At 34.8% G+C, this 24,426-nt stretch overlaps 1 protein-coding gene across 2 annotated transcripts in view; it reads right to left on the bottom strand.

Moving 5' to 3' along the window:
- Positions 1-24,426, bottom strand: part of SMARCC1 (SWI/SNF related BAF chromatin remodeling complex subunit C1) — a 138,385-nt gene that overhangs the window by 53,074 nt on the left and 60,885 nt on the right. For both annotated transcript variants that reach the window (XM_072941181.1, XM_072941180.1), the window contains exons 13-21: positions 23,207-23,244; positions 20,583-20,704; positions 17,621-17,692; positions 15,497-15,610; positions 13,735-13,888; positions 12,931-13,044; positions 10,702-10,761; positions 3,546-3,804; positions 2,676-2,837 (exon numbers count right to left, since the gene is read on the bottom strand). In XM_072941181.1, coding sequence (XP_072797282.1) covers positions 2,676-2,837; positions 3,546-3,804; positions 10,702-10,761; positions 12,931-13,044; positions 13,735-13,888; positions 15,497-15,610; positions 17,621-17,692; positions 20,583-20,704; positions 23,207-23,244 — 1,095 coding nt within the window. The remainder of the gene's footprint in view (positions 1-2,675; positions 2,838-3,545; positions 3,805-10,701; positions 10,762-12,930; positions 13,045-13,734; positions 13,889-15,496; positions 15,611-17,620; positions 17,693-20,582; positions 20,705-23,206; positions 23,245-24,426) is intronic.

Here is a 24,426-nt window from a genome sequence, read left to right on the forward strand (position 1 = left end):
TATCCAAACTTCCAACTTAAGGCATTATAAAAGAAAGAGTAAACCTAACCAAAAGCAAGCAGAAGGAAGGAAGGAATAAAGATCAGAGTGAAGATAAACTAGAAAAACCAAGAACAGAATCACCAAAATCAAAGTTGGTTCTCTGAAAAGATTAAACTGACAAGTCTTTATTTAAATTGATAAAGGAGGGGTGGACCAAATTACTATAATCACGAGTGAAAATGGGGAAACTACTAATCTTACAGAAATAAAAATGAATATAAAAGAACATTATGACGTTTTTAGAAAACAGCTGTACCAAAATATAATTCACATACCATATGATCAACCCATTAAAAGAATACAATTCAATGAATTTTAGTATATTCCCAGATATGTGCAACCACCACCAAAGTAAATTTTAAAATATTTTTATCACCTCAAAGAGAAACTCCATACTCTTCAGCAATCATTTTCCTTTACCCTCACCCCTCCTAGCCCTAAACAACCATTAATTTACTTTCAGTCTCTATAGATTTGCCTGTTTAGGACATTTCACATAATTGGAATTACATATTGTCTTTTTTCACTGGCTTCTTTCACCCACCATAATGTTTTCAAGGTTCCTCCAATGATGTGGCATGTTAATACTTCATTCCACTTCATGGTTGAGTAACATTCCCATGGTATACAACATTTTGCTTATCCATTTGAGTTGTTTCTACTTTTGGTTTTATGATTTGTGAACTCACAAATTAGATAATTTACAAATTGCCAGAAAGACACTACCTGCCAAAACCATCTCAAAAAGAAACAGAAAATCTAAATAGGCTTATAGCACATAAACAGATTAAATCAGCAGTCAAAAAATTTAGAAAAGGGGGGGGGGGTGGGGGGCAGCCCAGGACTTGATGGCTTCAAACATGAAATTCTACCAAATATTCAAAGAAAAATGAACATCAATACCTCTCAAACTCTTCCCCTCCAAAAAGAAAGAACAATTTCTAACTCATTCTCTGAGGTCAGCATTACCATGATACCAAAACTGAAAATACCACAAAAATAAAAAGTATTAATCAATATCCCTTATGAATACAGATGCAAAAATCTTTTAAACAAATTACCAGTAAACCTAAGCCAATAGAATTAAATGGATTATTCACATTGACTAAGTGGGATTTATCCCAAAATGCAAAAGTTGTTCAACAGGCAGGAATCAATTAATATAACACAACCTATTTATAGAATAAAGTAAAAACACCACACAATCATCTCAATTGATGCATTAAAAGCAGCTAATCCAACACATTTTCATGACAAAATACTCAACAAACTAGAAATAGAAGGGAACTTCCTAAAATTGATAAAAGGAATCTAGAAAAATCTAGCACATAACATCATACTAATGATAAAATGCCAAAAGCTTTCCCCTTAAGATTAGGAAAAACAATTTCATTTACAACATTCAAAAGAATGAAATACAAAGGAAAATATTTAACAAAGGAAATCCAAGACTAAAAACTTCAAAGCATTTTAAAGAAATTAAAGAAGACTTAATTAAGTGGAAAAACATTCTAATGTTCATTGATTGGAAGACTTAATATTGAGATGTTAATACTCCCCAGACTGAATGCAAATATAAATCACAATGAGATACCACTTCACACCCAACTAGGCTAGATATTTAAAAAAAGAGAAGGGGAAAGTAAGTGTTGGCGAGGATGTGGAGAAATCAGAACTTTCATATGTTGCTGGAAACAAAATGGTAAAACCACTGTGAAAATAGTTGGGTAGTTTCTCAAAAAGTTAAATATAGAATTACCATATGATCCAGCAATTGCACTCCTAGTTATCCAGGAAGCAAAAAACCTATGTTCACCAAGTAACTTGTACATGAATGTTCATAATAGCATTATTCAAAATAGTGAAAAAATGAAAACAATGCAAATATCCACAAACCAACTAATGGATTAGTAAAATGCGGCATATCACTCAAGAATATTATTCAGCAGAGAAAGAAATTAAGTACTTAATTGTACTACAGCATGGATGAACTTTGGAACATTACGCCAAGTCAAAGAAGTCAGACACAAAAGGCCACATATAGTACGCTTCTATATGTGGAAATGTCCAGAACAGGCAAACCCACAGAGATGGAAAGCAGATGAGTGGTTTGCAGGGCTGAGGAGAGGAAGAATGGGAAATGACTGCTTAATCGGTATGAGATTTTTTTGGGGGTGATGAAAATGTTCTGGAATTAGATAGTGGTGATGGATGTATAACATGGTGAATTTACTAGAAGCCACAAGATTATACAAATTTAAGTGTTTAAAATGGAGAATTTTATGTTTTATTAATTTTACTTCAACTTAAAAATAATCCAAAATAATAAACCTAAACCTACTCAGCAACATATAAATTAAAATAACCACAAAAATCATTTTTCTGTTCTTATGTCTATATGCTTAAAAACTAGATCTAAAAATGCTCACAACTATGATATTAAGTTATGAGATAATTTTAAAAATTCTATGACAAAAGGAAGAGAATAAGAGAATCATACATTAATGTTTTAAGAAAAACGTTTGTACTAATCATCGTACTCACTTTTGAGTGCAAGGAAACCAAGTTATTTCATCAAGCCAACAGGAAAATGTAGCATCTATTAACCTTGCCCTGGGCCAGAAGCGACTCACCAAGCTTCTCTGGCTCATCGGGCCCCGTGCCGGCAATGCAGCTGCTCTCCAGGCCATAGGTGGGATCCACTTTCCCAGAGGCTCGTGCTGCTTCCTGTACTTTCTTGACATGAGCTTCAACCAATTCCAAGGGTACCTCCTCCCGGACTCGAGAAAACTCCTCTGTTGAAGAACAAAAATGGAACAGTGACCTGGTTTTGCACAAATATTTGCTTCAATGTGAACTAGGAAATCTGACACATATAAGCGTATTGTGTGTAGTGACCTAGTGACGTTCCTGGGGACTCAGTCTGATCTATCCCAGAAACAAGAGGGCCATAGGAGATAACGATGGGCAGTAATGAGATACTATGGAACTACGTCTCTGGCTAAGTTAATTAGAGAGATCTTTACATTTCTGTCACTAACAATCGAAACTGCTGTCCAAATTTTATCTAACTCTGCTGGTTAGATTGATAGTCAAAAAACAAGGATTAAACAACCAAAAAGTCAACAAAGAGTCCTATGGTGTGAGAAAGTTCTAGTCAGAATATGACCTAAGAATGTTAAATGACTCCTTTTGCCAGGGATATCAAATTCCAAATCACAAAACATACCATTAAAAACTCCAGTTTTGTCCCTCCAATTCTTAATAAATGCTCTTAGTTTAAAAACCTTGTATTTTAAGTGCTTTAGTTTAAAATGTTATAATACTTTAAAATGTAACATGGTATTCTTTAAGAGGTAATATCTGATTTTTTGTTATTTATATAACTGAAATGAATGCAACTGCTGATAACATTAAAATGTGAGGTAAGGTTAACATGAAGGAAAAATATTAAACCGTTACATAGAATTGTTATGCTGGGGAGATGGCTTAAAAGTCCATACCTAAAGCCGCTTTTGCTGCGGCAGATGCCACACGAGGATCCACCACAGATGCCAAAAAAGCAACAGTACTCATGACTGGGTTTCCTGACTGACTGAAGGGGACAGGCTGGTAGGCCAGGGGCCCCAGAGAAGCATCTGAATTTTCAAGGTACGGGTCCTCAATGGGAAGCCTCAGAAAGTGGAGGATGCATTCATCCTGAGTGCGACTTCCAACGTGTTCTGACACTTTGTTCCAATCGTCCTTATACATCTCCAGGGCCTACGATAGAAAAAAACAGGAACTTTAATATCAGGTAACAAGGAAGTAACAGGTAATGACATCAGAAGCTCGTTCTTTATAGACAGGCTTTAAAAATGGTAACGAAAATGGTTATACTGTACATAAGATAAAAGGTTGATTTGATTGCTTTCCTTATTAAATTCTCAGTCAAGAAAAATAAAAGGCATGCAAATTAGAAAGGAAAACGAACAATTGGTTTTTATTATTATACACATGACGGTTTATATAGAAAATCCTGAAGAATCTACAAAAAAGTTATTTAACTAAAAAGTTTAGTTAAGTCACAGGTTAGAAGGATAATAGAAAAACTCAACTATAGTTCTATATATACTAGCAATGAAAAATTTTAAATTGGGGAAAAGTATTTAAAACAGCACAAAAATGAAATACTCAGGAATGAAGAGAATGACGAATGTGTAAGATCAATATGCTAGAAAAAATTAAGCATGCTGAGAAACCAAAGACCTAAATAAATGAAGAGATACACATGTTCATTCATTAGAAGTCTCAATATTGTTAAGATATCAATTCTTTTCAAATTGAACTACAGATTCAATGCAATCCCATTCAAACTACAAACTTTTTTTTCTAGAAATTAAGAAACAGATACTAAAATTTATAAGGCATACACAGTTCTAGTGTTCAAATCTATAACTTCTCACAGAAAATGCTGAAAAACTCCAACAAACATAGTAAAAGCAGTCTCCATGGGGGAGAGGGATAGAATACTATGAAGAAAACCAGAAATATATGGTGCTGAGAAAGTCAAGGAATGAACTGGGTAAAAAGATGTTTGGTAGCTAACTGGAGTTGCTACTCTCACATACTCCCTCTCTAGAGCCATGATTTTCACCCAGGGGCAACTGAGCCTCCTTGGGGACACAGTAATGTCTGGAGACATTTTTGGTTGACGTAAATGGGGAGGTGCTACTGGCATCTAGTGGGTAGCGGCCGTGGATGCTGTTAAGCATTCTACATGCACATAAGAGCCCCCACAACAAGAAAAAAACCCATCTGGCTCCAATGTCAGCAGTGGCAGGGCAACCCTATCCCAGAGCCTGACTTGCTGATCTACAGTGTTAAGATGAGTTCACTGTGATGATGGTTCTCTCCATGTTTATTCCCTCAGTGAACTCTTAACCCTGGGCTCCAACTGCTGCTCCAGGCTTTCTTTCTTACTGGAGTGGCAGAGGACTCCTCAAAATCCAAGCCAGCAAACTGCCTTACCCATTAAATCCCTTGAAAAACAAGGCTAGTTCTGGGTTTCCTCTGGACAGTCGGTGGCTTTGGGTAGTTCTAGAAGGAATTACTTAAAAAAAAAAAAAGAAGAAGAAGAAGAAGAAGAAAAGCAAAGAAAAGAAAAATTCAGACTGTAACAAAAAATAAAAATCAATATCTCACTAGGGTCTCTAGGGCCAAAAACATAACTGAGATGGTTCTAAGTTTCTGATTATGGGGTAGAGATTTTCTTGACATCTTTTAGTATAGCCTTTTCAAACAAACTTGTTATTTTAAAAAGTTTTTTTTCCTTTATTCATTTCCTTCAGCCAGAGACAAATAAGAAAGTTCAAGAAGTTTTTTTTCCAGAATAAAGCTAAGGAACAGTCATACATAATTCAAGCAAGAGCCAGCATACAGAAAAGCACAAGGCTGAGAAGCAGTGAGTTTCTGAGTCTGGGAACTGATGGTAGCATTACGTAAGAGGGGCAGACTGAAGAGGTGTATTCAAAACAGAACATGGTGACAAACTGGTTGGGAAGGAGGGGAAGGGTGACATACAGAGAAAAGCTATTAGGAGACATGTTATAATACTATAACACATCTTCATTCCTCCTGCCATCACTAGGGTCTTCCCCACTGCTCACCTGGATTCTTAAAATTGCCTGTCCTTCCATACTTAAATCCATTCTTCCTCCCGTTGCTAGAGTGAAGTCTGTTTCACACAGGACACTATTTCTCTCCTGCCTAAAACTATGTCAGTGTTCATCATTATCTTATGGAATTAAGACCAACATGACTGGGATACTGTTACCTCTTCTACCTCACCTCCCTCCTCTTTAATGTTCCAGGATACCCAGATCCCAAAACACTATCCCCAAATAAGTATTGTGCCTATGTAGCTTGTTCTGTACTAGAAACATCATGTAGTAGAACAAAACACAGGCATCCTGTTCCCAGGAAGCTGTCCATTACATCTCATCCACAGTCACTCCTCTGTGCGTGTCTTGTGCTCTGGGTACACCTCAAATTGGGTTTTAATCTGTTTCTGTCACCCATTAGACCACAGATTCCTTAATTGTAGAGACTGTGGCCTAACCATCTCAATCTGTAGTGTCAGCCACAGCGCCTGAAACACAGTACCCATTAAAATTTGCTGAATTTAACCATAGATGATTAACCTAGGAAAGGAATGTGACTTTTCCAAGATTCCAAGTGTTAAAAAAAAAAAAACCTTGTATTACAAAAAAAAAAAAAGCACTTTTCCTCATGACAAGATTTTTATTGGAAGACATATTCATCTAAAGTATAATTCAAAATTACACAGGAAGATGAGCAACAAGAATTTAATGTATAGTACAGGGAACTATATCCACTGTTTTATAATAACCTATAATGAAAAATAATCTGAAAAAATATATATAACTGCATCCCTTCGCTGTACACCTGAAACTAATAAAATATTATAAATCAACAATATTTCAATAAAAAATGAAATTACACAGAAAAAATATTTATTGGGCTGCATATCACAGATGTATCAAGTACACGCACACGGTAAGAAAATCTTTGATGCTGCTTACTATCTTTGAATGCTACTGTTTCTACAATCTAGTCACTATAAATATCTGAGAAGTGTATCTAGTGATAAACAAGCATTAATAACCCTCACGGATCTTATTTGCAGATTTTATGTCCATTAATTATCAAATAGAAAATAAATACAAGGTATGAGAAAGCAGAGTAGGCATTAGAATGCCTGCAGTTAACCAGGGAGAACCAACACACTCACAGATTCAAGCTGTATCACTTTCAAAGCCAGGGACAATTATAAATGACCAGGAAGAACACTGCAATCAGCTGTGGACTTAAAAGACATTGTGACAGTCTCTTTAAAAAATCCACTTAATCACCATGGAATAGAATGGCACCATCTCTTCTTTCCTTCTGGCACACCCTGATTCTATCAGAGCATTTTCAAACTGCCGTAAGGATTGAGTTACCAGTCTTTGTGGCTTCAGATGTGCATTTTCAGATGGAATACCTGAAATTCTTCACACATTTTACGAATGAAATCTTACTCAAACAAGCCTTCATCTTCTTGATCTAATGCAGTTTTTTTTTTAAGCTAATATCCTTCTTCTCTACCAAAGGATCTTTTCCAAACTGCATTCATCTGTCCAATGTATAGATTCCACTTTGGTTATTTGCAAAATTGTAATTATACTTCCATTATTTGTAGTAAGACAATGAACCGAATACAACCAAAGATAACAGCCTGAAGCATTCCAAGTAAGAACTGTGCTTTAATAAGAAATCATATCAAATAAGGCCTTTTTAAAATAAAAGAGGTGCTCTCAAGAATAATCCAGTATGAAGGTGAACCCAGGTACACGGGTCTCAGGCTGGGATGTTCTGGGTCCCACGGTCACTTCGTCCTGAGTGTGCTCACCAGCCAGCGTGGTCTTGCTAATTCCCTGGTGAGAAGGTGGAGCACCAGGAGGCGGACAGACAGTGTGTGCCACGTTCGCCCATGGCTGAGGGGCTTGCTTTAGGCAGAGTTTAAGAAAACCCAGGTAGTTTAAACTTAATTGGTTTGGTTTCCTTTATTTTCCTACAGTCCCAATTCATTTATAACCAAATATGGTTTAGGCTTGCTGAAAAGTTAAAAAACAAACAAACAAACAAAACCCCCAAATATTTGGGAAGCTGCCTGTGTGATATACTTGTCCAATAAAATGTTATGATTTTGGGGGGTAAACAATAAATTCCAATGAGCTTTCCAGATTTATCTATTTACTAGGGAGAAATTGACTATTTTTGGTTATAAGTTTAAAATTTTTTCATCTGACTCATGTTCTTAAGCTATTAATTACTGATAAATAAATGATAAAAATAGGAGGTGTTAGTGGTAAACAATGCTGTTGGGAAGCCTTTTATTTCTTTGTGTAAGCACAGACAACACCTGCTGATTCAACTGCATGTTTAAAAGAAAAATCAACGACTGTACAGGTTCCACCTGCAGGAGAGAAAATGCACTATTGTGTAAGGATACTGTGGTTTTCTTGGATATGTTCAGGGTAAATAGTAGCTCAGCCATCCCAGCTCCAGTCTGTGTTTACTATCCACTAATCTTAAATGGAGAATGGGAGAAAACTTTGAGTATCAATGTGAAGCAAGGAAAAGAAGTGACAGAAAGACTGTTGTTCCAATTTGTGCTGCACAGTTAAACTTCTCCCCAGAGCTCATAGGTTCTAAACAGTAACACGAAAGTATATTATATATGTTCTCCTGCAAGTACTGAGAACTGTTAAATTAACATCCATGGCAAATATGACTGGATAAAACAGCCCTGAAATAAATAAAAAGGGGCTCAGAAAAGAAGCTCTCTGCAAATCACTGATACTGACTGGGCAGATAACAATAAATTGAACTTGGTTCAATTTGGTGGTAAAAACTCAAAAGGAACAAATCTTTTTTGAATTTTGATCCAAAGAGACACAGAGAGAGAGAGACAGAGAGATTGACAAGAGAGAACAAGGGAAAGTAAAAGAGGGATGTAAAGAAGAAAATACAAAAATACACCAGTAAAACTTCTGAAAGAACCACAATTGTTGAAACAACTTTAAAACCAAATTAAAGCAACACAGAAAGCGGAACCCAAAGTGTGGTCTGGAGACCCATGGAGCACCATATCTGGGGACTGAGAAACAAAATCATTTTCAGAATAGCATTTGGACATTATTGCCTTTTTCGTTATGTTGACATTTGCACAATGTTGAAAAAGTAATGGTGGGTGGACCACTGGCCCCTTAGCATGAATCAAGACAGTGGCATTGGACTATTTTAACCGTCACTTTATTCCTCACTGCCACATACTTGCAAAAGCAAAATGAGCCAACTTAAACATTTCCTTGATGAAACAGTAAAAATTATTCATTTTACTAAATCTAAGTTTCTAAATCCATGTGTTTTTAATGTGCAGTGCTATGAAGTGTGAGGTACAGAAGAGGACTAAATATCAACTCTCGAAGCATGAAGGCTGTCTAAAGGAAAAGCACTTGTGCAACCGTTTGAGTCTCAAGCTCACACGGCTACTATTTTCACTGAATAACATTTTTACTAGAATGAACGGCTAATACACCATGGTTTTACAAACACAGATATCTGGCAGATATTTTCTCAAAAATGAACAAGGATTCTCAAAAATATCACTCCCAGGAAAACAACTGATATAGACTGTTGCCAATGATTAAGTAGAAGTTAAAATTCTGCAAAATATGTATCAGTCATAAGCTCATTCTACTACTTAAAGGACTTTTTCTAATAAGATTAGTAGCAATACTACTGAGATTTTTTGATATTGTATAATGAACTGTATCAACATTTGAAAGATCTGCATAATTCAGTAAACCAGTATTTTCCAATTTATCAGTGAAAGATATGCAATAATACACGGATAAAAGATCCATTACTAGTGAAAGAGTGACCAATGGATTCCAGGTGGCAACTAACCTTCAGGAAACTATGAGTGGTCAAGTTTTAATGTAGTACAGGTACACAAAGAGACAATGTGCACAGCTAAGGAAGGTGGAACAAAACGAGAAAAGCTAGGGACCTGATGATATCATTGAGCAGTGTAAAGAATCTTGGAATTGCCAATCTGAAGAAATCAAGTTGAACAAAAAACAAATGTCCTGTTGGTTTAATGTACTGCTAGTCAGACTTTCTAGTCCACGTAGGCAAAAGCATTTCTAACAGATTTAACAATAAATTTCCTCATTTGGTCCTAATTTAGCTCCCACATTCTATCCACAAATACCAAGTAGTACCATATAGTCTCCATTTTACCACAACAATTGCTCTACAGCTAAAGACAAATGGTCCTTCTTCAGAAATGGTTGATAAATATGAAATCAAATACTCTCTTTTTCCTACCTGCAGAGCAGAAATAATTCTGAGATCTAGTTATATAAGGATTTGCAAGAATCTCCAAAGACATGAAGAAACTCAAATAAGCATTCCATATGCTGGTTGACAGAGATACCATGCATTGTCACTGGCTTACCACAGTCTTCTGCTTTCATAAAAAAGTTAACATTGTCAGTGGCAGGTATCTTCAGCTACTGTTCTGAAACCCTTTGGGGAAATAAGTAGGTTGTACACTCAAATGCATACAAGCACTAGGGAACTAATCTACAATGAATGAGGTGGACTAAGTTAAGAAAAACTGGAATCTGAAGAAATGCCCTATTTCAAAGTAACATCTGTTACTCAAGGCCAGTCAATTACTGCTGTGTGTGAATGAGGGCCCAGAATTGCCAGATCTTCCAGATTTCTAGAGTTAGAAAACCTAGACTACTTTGTCAAAGCTCCGGTATTTGAACAATGTTGGCAGAAGATTAAAAACAAACAAACAAAAAGAACCCCAATCTGAGCCAAAATAACACATACAGAGGCTTGATCTCCCCTACTAACAGCAAGCATGTCATCTCTAGCATATTCAAATTTTAACAGTCCAAGAAAATTCTATTACAACTCATTACAAGGATTTAAAATTTTCAGAATAAATTCCAAAGCAGTATTTAAAATGCCAGTCACAGAAACCCAGCAACTGCCTCTTATGTGAATAAAGGGCCCCATCAGTAACCTCCTTACCTCCAAGAGTAGAAGGGTCTCCTGTTCAGTCCATTCTCTTCCAGCACTAGCACCTTTACTCTAAAGAAACAAATTCAGAAATTATTTACTTATTCATAAAGGTTGAATGTGGAGCTCAGTGGGGTTTCTTCCTCAGTTCTGGGGACTGTTTTATGCAAACCATCAAAACAAGTCCCTGAATAACAGAAATAAAACACATAACAAACCTAAACTCCCAAAAGAAAGGCTGACTTAATTAAAAGATTTCTTGCTGTCTACCAAGGAATCAAGGACTATTTAGACATATTATTTTTATTATTTTGTTATTCAAAAATACCTTTTGAAGTGACAATGGATGGCATAGTTATACTATGCATGAGCTGTATTATAAACATAAAACAAATATTTGGTATAACTTAAAGGCAGTACTTTTTCCAAGATTCAAGGACAAACTGTACTACATATAAAACACTCTGGCAGATTCTTGATTCCAAGTGCAAAAGTTTTGTACTATTTCATTTTAACATCTCTTGATTAATAAAATCTCCAACCGATTCATAGTTCTTGATTTGCAGACCCTACTCCATTCACAGACATGCAGAGGACTGGTTGTGTAGTATATCTGACATCATTCTTTAGCTGCATACATTACTAATTCAAAATATACATTCTAACATATTATCCTTTCTCTGAAAATTCTATTCTGGTGGATTACAATTTAAGAAATGAAGAGAAAATTTCTACAGTCTTGGACTTCTTTGTGTCAATAAAGTTTCTCAATTCACCTGACAACCTTTCTGCACATTGTGCTACACTCTGCAAGTAAAAAATGTAATTTAATAGGTCTCTGTGATCTTCAGTCCATATCATTATGAATATTTGTTCACTTGCAAAAATGTGCTAAGAATACCTACTAGAGAGAATGAAAAGAGAAAGCTAAGAATTGCAAATTAAAGTCCTAAAATATGCCTTTATGAGAAAGATACAGCTGTAACTTCCAATATATTGCTCAGATTCCTTGAGGATTACTTTAAAAGAACCAAACAAAGGTTATTCTTTTAATGAACAAACATCTGAAGTGACCAACAGTCAGATTTAGAGACATGAGAGAAACAAAATTCATGAACATTTCATCTAAATTCTGATTAAAAAAAAAAACAACCCAATATAGGGAAGATCTATATAACCGAGGCATGAATGACATTTATTCGGTAGGTCCACAGTAACCATTTCCCAACTTTTCAGCCACAAAGTATGAAAAGGATTTTCTCCATTCCTACTGGCTTAAGTCAGTTAATATTTTTTCTCTTGATTAGAGCTGGATGAGGTAGAGCTGCATAACTTCATCAGGGCCAGGGTTTCTACACGATTTTGGAAATCTTTTCTTTTGGATTTATTGAGGTATATAATATACATACAACAAAATTTACAAATCTTAGAGTATGACAGTTCTTTCAGCCATTTAAAATGTTGTTACATTGTCCTCTGGCTTCAAGAGTTAGACATCAGTTTTTACATTATACCTTTGATTATAATATGTCCTTTCCCACCCCTACGCCCACTCTCCCTGGCTGCTTTCATGATGTTAGCTTTAAGAGTTTAAGCATCATGTGCCTGCGCATGGTTTTCCCTATATCCAAACTTCAATGTGCTCAGTTCTTATTTTATGAGTTGATATCCTTTCATTAGTTATGGAAAAATTTTCAAATATTGCTTCTATGCCATTCTTTCTCTTTATAGGTATGTAATGATAAATATTAATTCTTTTTACTAAATCTCATGTGTCTTGCACTCTTTTTGTCTTGTGCCTTCAACTACAAACAGCTTCTTTTTCTCTAAGTTTTTCAGTTTCAACAGATCAACTAACCTGAGTTCACTAATCCTGTCTTCTGTTGAGTCCAGCCTGCTGTTAAACCCATCCAAATGGGTTAATTTCAGGTATATTTTCAAATAGTCAATAGTTATTTAATTCTTTTTATATATTTCAATTCTCTGTTGAAATTCTCCACTTTCCTTATATTTTCTTTAATATACTAATCACAGTTATTTTTAAATACCTATCTTCTAACCATAAGGAAAAAAAGGTAAAGGTAAGTGACTATTTTATAAAATGCCATCAGATTTAAGTAGAAAGCTTACCTCCAGAAATTAAATTAAATTTCTTATGGAAAATAATGCTTTTTAGAAAAAAGAAGGACGGGAGAGGACATGCTAGATTCTAGTCCATGTGTCCCTAGAAAAAATCCTCACCTTTGCTAAAGTTTTCTTGGAGTAAATGTCAGTACGAAGACCAAAGTTCTGCAAATCAATTGGTTTTTCCTTGTTCTTCTCAGGAAAATTTAACATCTGCTGAGCAGCAGGAACCTATGAATCAGATAAATGATAAGTGGCTGTATTAACCTCTACAAAATCAAGCGAACAGAACTTTTTAAGACTGTTTAATATTGGCACTTAAACCATTCCTGGTGGAGATTCTACAAAAAAAAAAAAAAAAAACCCATCTCACACTACACTTCTAACAAGATTTCATCATATAAGAAACATTTTCCTGTCTCTTTTAAGTCACAGAGAAAATAGACAACAAATTTTCTTTAATATTTCACAATGAAGGGCAATCTGTAGCTGAGATTTGTGCTATTCCAACTGAACGGTATACATAATCCAGTTGACTATCCTTTCAACCATGTGTGTATGGATGTCCCTTTTCCAAATGTTAGGAAAGGGAAGAAGTTTTAAACAATTAAACAGATTTAAAAGTCTGCTTTTTTATTAGTGTCTTTGATGGGAGAAGTGATAAGGGAGTCATGGGTATGAAAATTAATCTGTAACATAGATTATAGGATAAAGCAGAGAGTCTCAGGGTTAATGGGAAAGCATTACCTTAAACACTAAATATTCTTATGGATTCAAACATTTATAACACATAAAAAAACCCATAACCAATCAACTAAGAAACAGCACTCTTACATGACTATGATACTAATTCCTGAATAAGAATGCTAAAGTGGTTGTCTGCTACCACCCAGACCTGAAGAAAAGGCAGCACTAATTTACCTGAGGTGACCGAAGATGTAGAGGCACAAGCCCAGAGGGGGTATCAGCTAAGACGTTGAAATGAGGAGTCGGAGGAGGTCCCATGGCCATGGGTCGACTTTCTGGATCCACTTGGTAATTAACAAGCCCCCACTGCTCTAAAAAGGCATGAACCCTAAAGAATAAAACTCTGAAAGTTAACATCTAGAGAAGGTATCTCTTCTTCTTCATAACCATCATTACATTTTATTAAAAACAGTAACAAAAAAACATGTTCTCTCTCTGTAGGCTACAAAGCATCACAAAGTAATTGACAATTTTGATTTGAGAGTTTGAATTTTTACAAACTCAAAATAATGTTGATAATATAACATCCCCAAATCTAGTTTTATAAAGTCTAACCATTTCAATCACAGAAATGAGAACAAACGCTCACACAGGTCTATGGAGAAAGAACTCACACATAGACCAAACTCACAAAAAGAGATTTACATTTTGTTTTTTTTCTTTAGACAGATTTAGGACACAGAACTTATTCCCCACCCCAACAATCTCCATCTCTGGTCATTTGATGATTTGACTACACAGTTAAAGATGTAAAATGTAAAATCTTTAAAAAAAAAAAAGTGAAAAGACAATCTACTGAAAGGTAGAAAATACTTGCAATTGATATGACCGATAAGGGATTAATATCCAACATATATAAACAACTCATACAGCTCAATATCAAAAAAACAAACAAACAAAAAAACCCTGATTAAAAAAATAGGCAGAACTGAATAGATATTTTTCCAAAGAGGAAATGCAGATGGCCAACAGGCACATGAAAAGATGCTCAACATCGCTAATCATCAGGGAAAAGTAAATCAAAACTACAATGAGATATCATCTCACACCTGACAGAATGGCTATCATAAAAAAGAACACAAGTAACAAATGTTGGTGAGGATGTGAAGAAAAGGGAACCTTTGCACACTATTGGTAGGAATGTAAACTGATGCAGCCACTGTGGAAAACAGCATGAAGATTTCTCAAAAAACTAAAAATAGAACTACCATATAACCCAGTAATTCTACTCCTGGGTATATATCTGAAAAACAAAACAAAATAAACAAACAAAAACAAAAAATCCCAACTCATTCAGAAAGATATATGTACCCCAATGTTCACAGCAGCATTATTTATAATTGCCAAGATATGAAAGCAACCTAAGTGTCCATCAATAGATGAATGTGTAAAGAAGATGTGGTGTACATACATATAATGGACTACTACTCAGCCATAAAAAAGAATGAAATTTTGCCATTTGCAGCAACAAGAATGGACTTGGAGGGTATTATGCTAAGTGAAATAAAAGACAGATAAAGACAAATACTGTATGATTATCATTTATATGTGGAATCTAAGAAAAATACAACAAACTAGTGAATATAACAAAAAAGCAGACTCAGAGAGAACAAATTAGTGGTTACCAGTAGGAAGGTGGGGAGGGGTAACACAGGAGTGGGGAACTGGGAGGTGTAAACTATTGGGTATGAGGCAGGCTACAAGGATGTATTGTAAAACTCAAAGAATATGGTCAATATTTTGTGATAACTGTAAATGAGTGTAACTTTAAAAAATTATATTTAAAGAAATTTTTTAAAGAAGATGCTTTAGGTATTTTATTAACCAAGAAAACATCCAGTTTAATCAACCAAACATTAGCAATGTATCAGTAACCACCTGTAGTGAAGTATCTTAAACAAACAAACAAACAAAAAAAAAACCAAGGTATTTTTACCTCATCACAGCACACACATCTCCAGTCAAATTCCTTCGACAAGCAGTGCTGGTTAAATATTCTTGTGGATTTAGGCGGTATGTGTCAATCATAAAATTTCGATATGCTAGGTATCTGAAAAGTAATGACAAAAATTTGTAAGGTGAATACATATCCTTTCAGAAACAATAAACTGATAGAGCCAAGATTTAAATATTCCTTACAACCAAATATAACAAAAAGTTAAGACAACAGCCCAATACAAAAACAACAGTGATACGACACTGAGTATTTACAGTCATGAGTGGAACTCAGAGTAAGTAAGAATCTCTAACATGTAAACAACAGTTTACAAACATGTAACAAGTAAAATAGAGTCGTCTGATGAAGTCAAGGTGAAGTAACATAAACACAAACTTGGTCACAGAGGTGAATTGATAAATCCTTAGTTGCCTGCAGAATTTGCAAATAACACAGTTACTCAGGCTGTCTCCCTGACTACACTACTGTGTATCTAGCACTTACTGTGTGTCAGCCATAGGTCTAAGCACCTTCCATGTGGTTAACTCATTTAACCCTTACTATCTTTCTACAGGGTAGGATCTATTATTACTCCACTTATAAATGATTAAAGAATGTGTCCTGGACCACAAGGCAGGTAATTGGTAGAGCTAGAATTCAGCAGTATGGTGACCCTGGAATGCATGCTCTTAGCATATGCTGTATTTCATTTCTATACTCTTCCTAGAGCTACATATGGATTTAGCTCTGACAATGGCTATGTACTTTCTGGCTGGCAGTTTTTCAGAGAACTCAGTGAGGCAATAAGCAGAACCTATGAAACCAAATTCAGAGGTAAGACAAGACATAAAAAAAGAGAAAAACTGAGATTCTAAGTCACAGCAGATTCCACAATGTACCCAAGCATTTCTGCCACAAAATCATTAAAACAAGTATGTTAAGGAAGTAGAGACCTAGAAAAATTTCCTGCCACAAAAGTAAAGCAAAACTGTGGCAGCTTATAGTTAGCTACATCATAGTAGAAAAGGTATACTACTCAAAAAGGATCCAGTATAAGGACAGGTGGATAAACTGACTGAAAGGTGAATTTACAACTTTAAATGGGCTAAAAGGTTTTAAATAGAAGACTGTCAAGAATCGTAAGTACTTATAAATACTAGAAATAAGCAAATTAGCCAAGAGAATATACCATGTCCAAATAGGTGGAGAAACTATCAAGAAAACTAACAGGGTTTCTTATGCCAAATCTTTGATCTGGATTTAAATGACTCCTTACAGCTTTATTATGAAAAGGCTGGAATTTGCTTTTACATCTAAATTTAAAATCTCAAACTATCACAGATAATTTACCATCAGAAAACATTTATTATTCAATTTTCTGTATTATGCCATGTGCTTTATATGTAAAATTATCCTTCCGTAAATGATTTAAAACAAAAGACATCTATTTGTGCCATCACTTATGTTTAACAGACAACGGAATAACTCTATGAAGGTAATATGTGGAGAAGTAACTACAGTATGATAGAAGTGAATTTATTTTAGGGGCAAAGATTTCTGGAAGTACATAATTAAGGTTCAAGTGGCAAAGGTAAAAATACTTTTGAACGTCTTCTTTCCAATAAAAAACTTTTCTGTTTCCAATGCTTTATGTAATTAAGATCAATTCAGATGCAGTTATACCATATTTGACATTCTTTTAATTACAAGTCATTCATCAGGAAAATAAGATAAAGATTTCATTTTCCCCTAGATTATAGATAAATACATGTAATCAGTAACACACATGCACTCACCAGGTGGGAACTGTTAGGGAGAAACCTGAACTGGTTTTAGTGAACACTTGTTATTGAATTCAATCTTTGGTTGCCACAGCTGACGTGTATGTAGTTCAAGATTTAGGAAAAAAATTTTTGAAACAAACAATTTCCTTTGAAGCAAGGAATGCTGTGTAGCTGAAAAACTGTTCTGAACATTTACAAACTTCCACACATCAGCAAAGATTAACTCAGAAGTGTGCTTTAAGAACTGCCTGCCCAACACATCCAAATATTCATTTTTCTAAACACTGGCCCCACTAAAATATCTAACAATATCAAGATTACATCTTTATATTTCACTCACATCTCTGGAGTCTTGGATTTGTTTTTTCCATTGAAAAACTCAGGAAGAGCACGCCGTTCAATTACATGAATACTGAAAGGGAAAAAAAGGAAAGAATTGGAAAAAACAAAATTCTTTGAAAAATAAAAATATTCTAAAATTTTAGTTAAGTTCATTTAATTTTCAAAGTAAAAAGGATAAACCCAAAACTGAGCACTACTTGCAAAATTTAATTGGCTTGCACAAGTTCCTATTTATTAACAGCATGTAATAATGATGTTAAAGAATATATGTGTAATATATATAATAGTTATATATAATATATAGTTAAAGGTTTCCCTTTCTCACTCTTAATGCTTAATGTAGTTTTTCTATTCCCATAACCAAACTCAAAAAGTTCTATCAACACATTGAATGTTTTAGATTTTATTATGTTCTTGTCATAGCACACCACGACTAGATGATGAGCCACAAGACAGGAAAAGTTCTCTGCAAACTGGCTGACAAAAATCACAGTACTTGGCACAGCAACAAACTGGTGAAATGAATGGCTGTCCAAAAGACAATGGAATTACAATAACCAGTTTCTCATGCTCTTAATATTAATGCCCCTTTTCGTTCAGCCATCAGAAACTTAAAAAGACCACAGAACTAATTTTTAACCATTAGGTAAAGGTGCTGATAAGTTTATAAAATGTTACAGGTGATAAGCACTATAGAGACCATGTGAAATGATCAGGCCTAAAACACTTTACAAATGAGCCAAGTGTATATCTAGCACAAAGGTTTTGACACAAATATTACTCAAAGTTTTTCCTGATGACCAATTTTAGTTTCTCAGTGGCTTTCCAGATATGCAACATGTCCTGGCTACATGGGAAAGAGCAAATCAATAGTCTTTGAATAAAACTAGAAGCACTCTTTCATTATTTGGTAATATTTAAGCTGTCTAAACTGAACATGTACTACCAATTAGTATAAATTGGTAGTACTATAAATTAAACGAACTACCTGAAAACTTCCTAGGAAGATTATTTCTAAGATTAATTAATGCTCTATAGATATATGTGTAATGACTTTCCAAGTTTTGCTATAAAAAGATAACTGTAAGCAATATACTGGTTCTAACATACCTCTCATTGTTTTGTTACAAAAAAGGCCACAAAAACAATTTCTATATTCACCAAAAACAAAACACACAAGAACGTTTAATCCCAAGTACCTTCTCTTTCAAAAGCTATGTTTGCTGTACTGGCAACTGATTCCTTAGGTTCTGAAATAGTCAAGTAGTAAAAGAAATCGGATATTCAGAATCAGAAAACCCAAGTTCTTCCAATTATCAATTCTGTGACGTTGGAACATTTCAACTGAAGCAGTAGTTATCTCATTCATAAGTCAGAGCTGTAACTAATACCTCCACTATCCATCTAACAGCACACTTCGTGACTTGCAATGGTCATCATGCAAATGGAAGTGTTTCTATAACCTATAAAAACCTACAAAATGAATTACTATTATGATTTTCCCCTTTTCCAATTTGAGAGAAAAAGAATGCTAGCTTCTCAAGTGTGTCCTTTAAACCATTTGAATCTTAACCTCTAACTACAAATAATAATAAAGAAACTTCCAAATTTAAAAGTAACTTGACATAATAATCAATGACTAACTTTCAAAGAAGAGCTATATACTTAACTATCTTTCAGTATCTACTTATTTAAAACATTTCAAAATAGCATTCAGAGTTGGTTTTTAAAGGTTTGCTGAAAAGTCTCAATATTAGAGCCGTATCTCTTGGTTTTGGACAAAAATAGTTATGATTCAAGTAGACCACTCACCCTATTCTATTAAATTGACTTTTAAACACATATATACATTTAAAATCACACCTACTCTTAAAAACGATAATGTAATGAACACTGAAAGCAGGCAAAAGATCCAAACAGGACCACAACACTCTGAGTAATGGTAGCACTACTGGACTATATATACAACCTTCCAATGAATGCACTTTAAAGAAACTAATGCCAGTATTTGGAGGGGTAAGTTCTGGGACATAAAATTAAAAATAAAAAACCAATCAAATAAAAATCAGCCTGATGCAGAGGTGAATGCACTTTAAAGAAACTAATGCCAGTATTTGGAGGGGTAAGTTCTGGGACATAAAATTAAAAATAAAAAACCAATCAAATAAAAATCAGCCTGATGCAGAGGTTACACTTCATAAGTAATCAATAAGTAAGATACCTAGGCTTGAGGTTTGTAGATACTGACAGGTATATATACAGTAGATAAACAAATTTATATTGTATAGCACAGGGAAATATATTCAAGATCTTGTAGTAGCTCATGGTGAAAAAGAATATGAAAATGAATATATGTATATTCCTGTATGACTGAAAATTGTGCTGTACACCAGAAATTGATACAACATTGTAAACTGACTATAACTCAATTAAAAAAAAAATAAAAAAGATATCTAGGCTGCATTTATTTCTAACCATGCTCCAATGACACCACAATAGTTGTGGTAAATGACAGGGAGGATGCTGAGGAGGTCTGTTTTCTTGAACTTTTTCACATTCCAAGGTTTATACTTGAAAAATCTCCTGTTTCCAATTAACATAAGCCATTACTGAGCAGTAAGATGAGTTTTTCTTTATATATTTAGTATTCTAAAAATCATATAATGAACATCAGTACCTTATAATTTTTAAATACTCAAGCATTTGCCTATCTGAACTATAAATGACTCCAAATGAGTTAGGTTCAAGTTTACCAAATTTTGTAACTTTAAATTACAATATAACCTAACATTCATCCCTAAGCTGTTTTAAAGAACACATTTCAAAGTTAAAATAAAATCACTTCCCATCCCCCTTCATCCCGTGTGACAGTGATTACTGATGAGGGGACGTGAGCAGAATATAATTTCAAGGAAAGTTTTCCACTCCTAAATACCTCGTTCACAAAGTGACCTACTCACCAGTTATAGTCAAACCAGGATGCATAGCTAGGAATAATAATGTGATTGGTCTGCTCTGTCACATTATCTTCACCAGTGTCCAGTGACCGACTCTGATCACCTTTGCCAGGATCTTCATCTTCCTGTAGAAAAGAAGTCAAAGTTCAGAGAAAGAGAACCACAGAGAGATATGGAACAGCTTTCAAACTTCTGATATTAGGTCACAGAAAATGAAGCTAGCCGATCCAATTTTAAGGAGCAGGAAAACAAATTTCAAGTAAAAATAGCCTTTCACAGTTCTTAAGGTACCTTCAAACAATGTCCTGATGAGGTAGCAAATTTCATTCCTTCTTCCTACAGATGAGGGAATAAACTCATAGAAGGCCCAAAACCTTTCCCACAGCAGCCTGCTACTTACTTGTCCTGTTATACCTAATCCTAGGATCACACATCTAAAAAATTAGTTTGGTTTTTTTTTAGGGGGGGAGGTTACTAGGTCAGTCTGTCTGTCTGTCTATCTATAGAAGCAGTACTGTGGATAGGCTATAAACAGGATAAAACTCCAGGAAGTCCAGCTAGAGGCCCTACACTCTTAACTACTCTCACTACTAAAAAATTAGCTCTGATTCTTATCAGATTTGCAAAGGTTTTGCAAATGATTCCACCGAAAAACCTGGGTTTGCTAATACAATAATGCCAAAAATCATTATTTTAGGTCAAAACACAGGAACATTTTTTATGCTACTAGTAAACAGTAATAATTATGTTTAAATAATATTATCTGATATACAGTTTATATTCAAATGGATCCAAGTTTCCCAGAAATGTCCTTTATAGAATTTTCTCCCAAATCTGGAACATGATGAAGGATTTCACATTATATATGATATTTGTATCTCCAGTTTCTATTAATCCCTGCCTCTATTTCTGGGGGGGTATTAAATGACATCAAAATTATTGAAGAATCTAGACAAGACATCTTACAGAGCAACTAACACTCTCTATTTATCTCACTGATTCTTCATAATTAAACTTCAGATTAAACATTTTTAGTCAACAATAACTAAAGGAAAAAGTTTTTTTCACATTCAGTAGTTTTCAAATTTTGTACAATTATACTTATCAACCTTTCATCTGTGGTGTTTTTAACCTTTTGAAATTCTTTTCTGTTAAGAAACTAGTCAAATTTTGAATTGTATTCTTTTATAATGGTACCATAGTTTAATTTCTACTTTTAGTTAATTCAACCTAAATTTCTCGTGTTATATTACTTTAAGTAAGGAACTACTAGAAACTTAAGACAATAGTTACCTTAATATCAATGACTATTAAAAAAAAATAAATGTATGAAAGTACCACAGAAACTCTGGTTGTTACTTAAATAATGTTGAAACAAATGTGTTAATATTGATGATGAAGATAAGAAACTGTATTTTCCAAATCAGGGAAGCTAGCAAAAAACTATGCTCATGGTTAATTTGCTTTTGTGGCATAGGTTTTACAAATTCAGCTCAATTTAAAAAATGTCCTTTATTCAGGAAAACCAGGGAGAGCCTGGCATTGCAATTAATAAAGGCTGACAGTCAACAGCTTAATTATCTCAGTGAGGAAAGAAGGAGGATGACATCATGGGACTGGGTGTTAGACCAGCTACCTCTCACTGTCCTAGGTTTAAGTTATGCAACAGACTTGCCCAGTTTCAAAATTACTTCCATACTTCGCATTAAAAAAAAATCATATAAGGAAATTCTTCGGCCTTCCATTTTGGTCTCCTTTACTATTACACAAAATTATTTACTCTAAATGATGACATCTTTTTACAAAGGTAATATTTATCAAGGTTTACAAGTAAGTTTGATTTAAAAGAAAGTATCATTAAGAACAATTCAGTTGAAGAGCTATTTGTAGAAGAGTTTCTTGAAAATACGCTTCCTTAAAATCCTGTCATGAATATGTTCATTTCATGAAAGTATAAAAAACAGTACGTGTCAATTTGGGAAAGTTCTCTGACTCATTGAGAAAAAAAAAAAGAACTATCTACTTGTAGCAAATTAAGGAAGTTATTTCAAGGAGATTAAGGATTAGTTAAACATCTTACAGTTAGAGATGACAGACTGAATGAAATAACTGGTCATTTATTAAAAAGAGAAGCAAAACCCTGCCTTAAATCCAACACCTTCCAACAGCCTGATTATTGATATGTCTCCACAGCAGAACTGATGAAACAGGAAGTAGCTGACTGTAGGGCTCAAAAAAGGTGAAGAGCATGATCAAAGACTACAGCAGGGTGGACTAGGACTGCACTAATAGAAATGGGAGTGAGAAAATCAAAGCAAGGCATGGTCCCTGCTCACCTGCACTGTTGGATAACACCTGGAACTCTGATTATTAACTTGCAACAAGGAGTAATGGAACCAGAAATTGTAGCATATTAAAGATACTACCTGGGAAAATGGCCATTTCCTTTTGATAAAATTTTGGGGAGTCAAAAAAGACAGACTATTTTGGGGGTGTGTTAAAAAGAAATTAAAAACTCAGACCTCAAAACAGAATATTTCTAAGGACATTTCCAATTCAGTGCTGCTTCTGCTCAATACACAGGACCCTTAGAGTTACTGCTGCATCAGGCCTAACGAAATTGTTACCTTTCCTCCTGTTGTGACTGTTTCTTCATCCTGCTCATCTGCAAAATCAAAACACATAATTTATTTAACAGGCAAAGCTGTCTGGATTACTTGAAAACTTTAAGGTTTAAGAAACTGATATTGGACAGAGAAAAGGAAAGAAACAGAGCATTATTCAAGCAAATTCACCTTGAATAATTCAGTAAATTAGAAATGGACAGAGAAGCACTGAGGTGAGTAAAAATACAAAGCACCAATCATTAAACATTTCCAAAAATAGGGAATATATAATTAATTACTGCTTGGGCTACTATCTTTGTCTTGATCTTACTTAAAAATAGGTAAAGGACTTGGTTAGGGCTCTTGCCTTGTGAGGTTCAGTGAAACCAAGTAATGACATTTTGGATCCCAGAGGAAATGAGTAAAGAATGAGGAGTAAAGAAGGAAGTGATAATCAATCCCTGTAGACAAAGTCCTGGTAAGAGTGTTAATAATACCTTCTGAGGATAGGGGACTCTAAGACCTAAATGCTGGCCTTGCAAAAGAACAGAAGCAAACCCATGTATAATTTAAACTAGGCAGCGGATTTCCACAGTGAAAAGTAAAAGTGCCAGTGTGGAAAGGGTAAGAGGTCACAGCACAAATAATTATACTATTAAGTTTCTATAACATTTTATTTTATATATAATTATTATGACCCTTAGTAGTGACTAAGACACTGTAAAGTTCAAAGAGAACACAGGGAAGCAATTTTTTTCATTTTTCATTCAATAAATATTTCCAACAATCTGCTATTTGAAAAGCACTAACTGAACTGCTTAGACCAAGGGACAGCAATGCACAGCCGACTGGCTAAATCTGGCCCACTGCCTGTTTCTGTATGGAATCTGGGAATCTGACTCTCAGGTGTTTCTAGTCAACAGCTCACTGATAAGAAGGAGGGTTCACTGTGCCTGGACTGTGCACAATGTAGCTTAGGATAAACTTCTGATAGCCTGAAATTCTGTAATGTGCTAGGCAGAGGGACCCTACATGACCAGTAAAAACACTGATTGCAGTCTCAAACGGGCTTCCCTGCGTGCGTGTTGCTACAGTTCTTGCTGCTGGGGGAACAGTGGACTCTATGGCCCCGCATGTGAGGGAGAGAGCATCAGGAGGCCTGCACCCAGACTCTGCCTTTGTTATCTTCTCCCACGATCTGTCTGTGCTTTCTGTGCGCTGAAATCTGTGTCAGCTGTGAG

This window comes from Vicugna pacos, chromosome 17, assembly GCF_048564905.1.
Source record: "Vicugna pacos chromosome 17, VicPac4, whole genome shotgun sequence".
Taxonomy (NCBI): Eukaryota; Metazoa; Chordata; class Mammalia; order Artiodactyla; family Camelidae; genus Vicugna; species Vicugna pacos.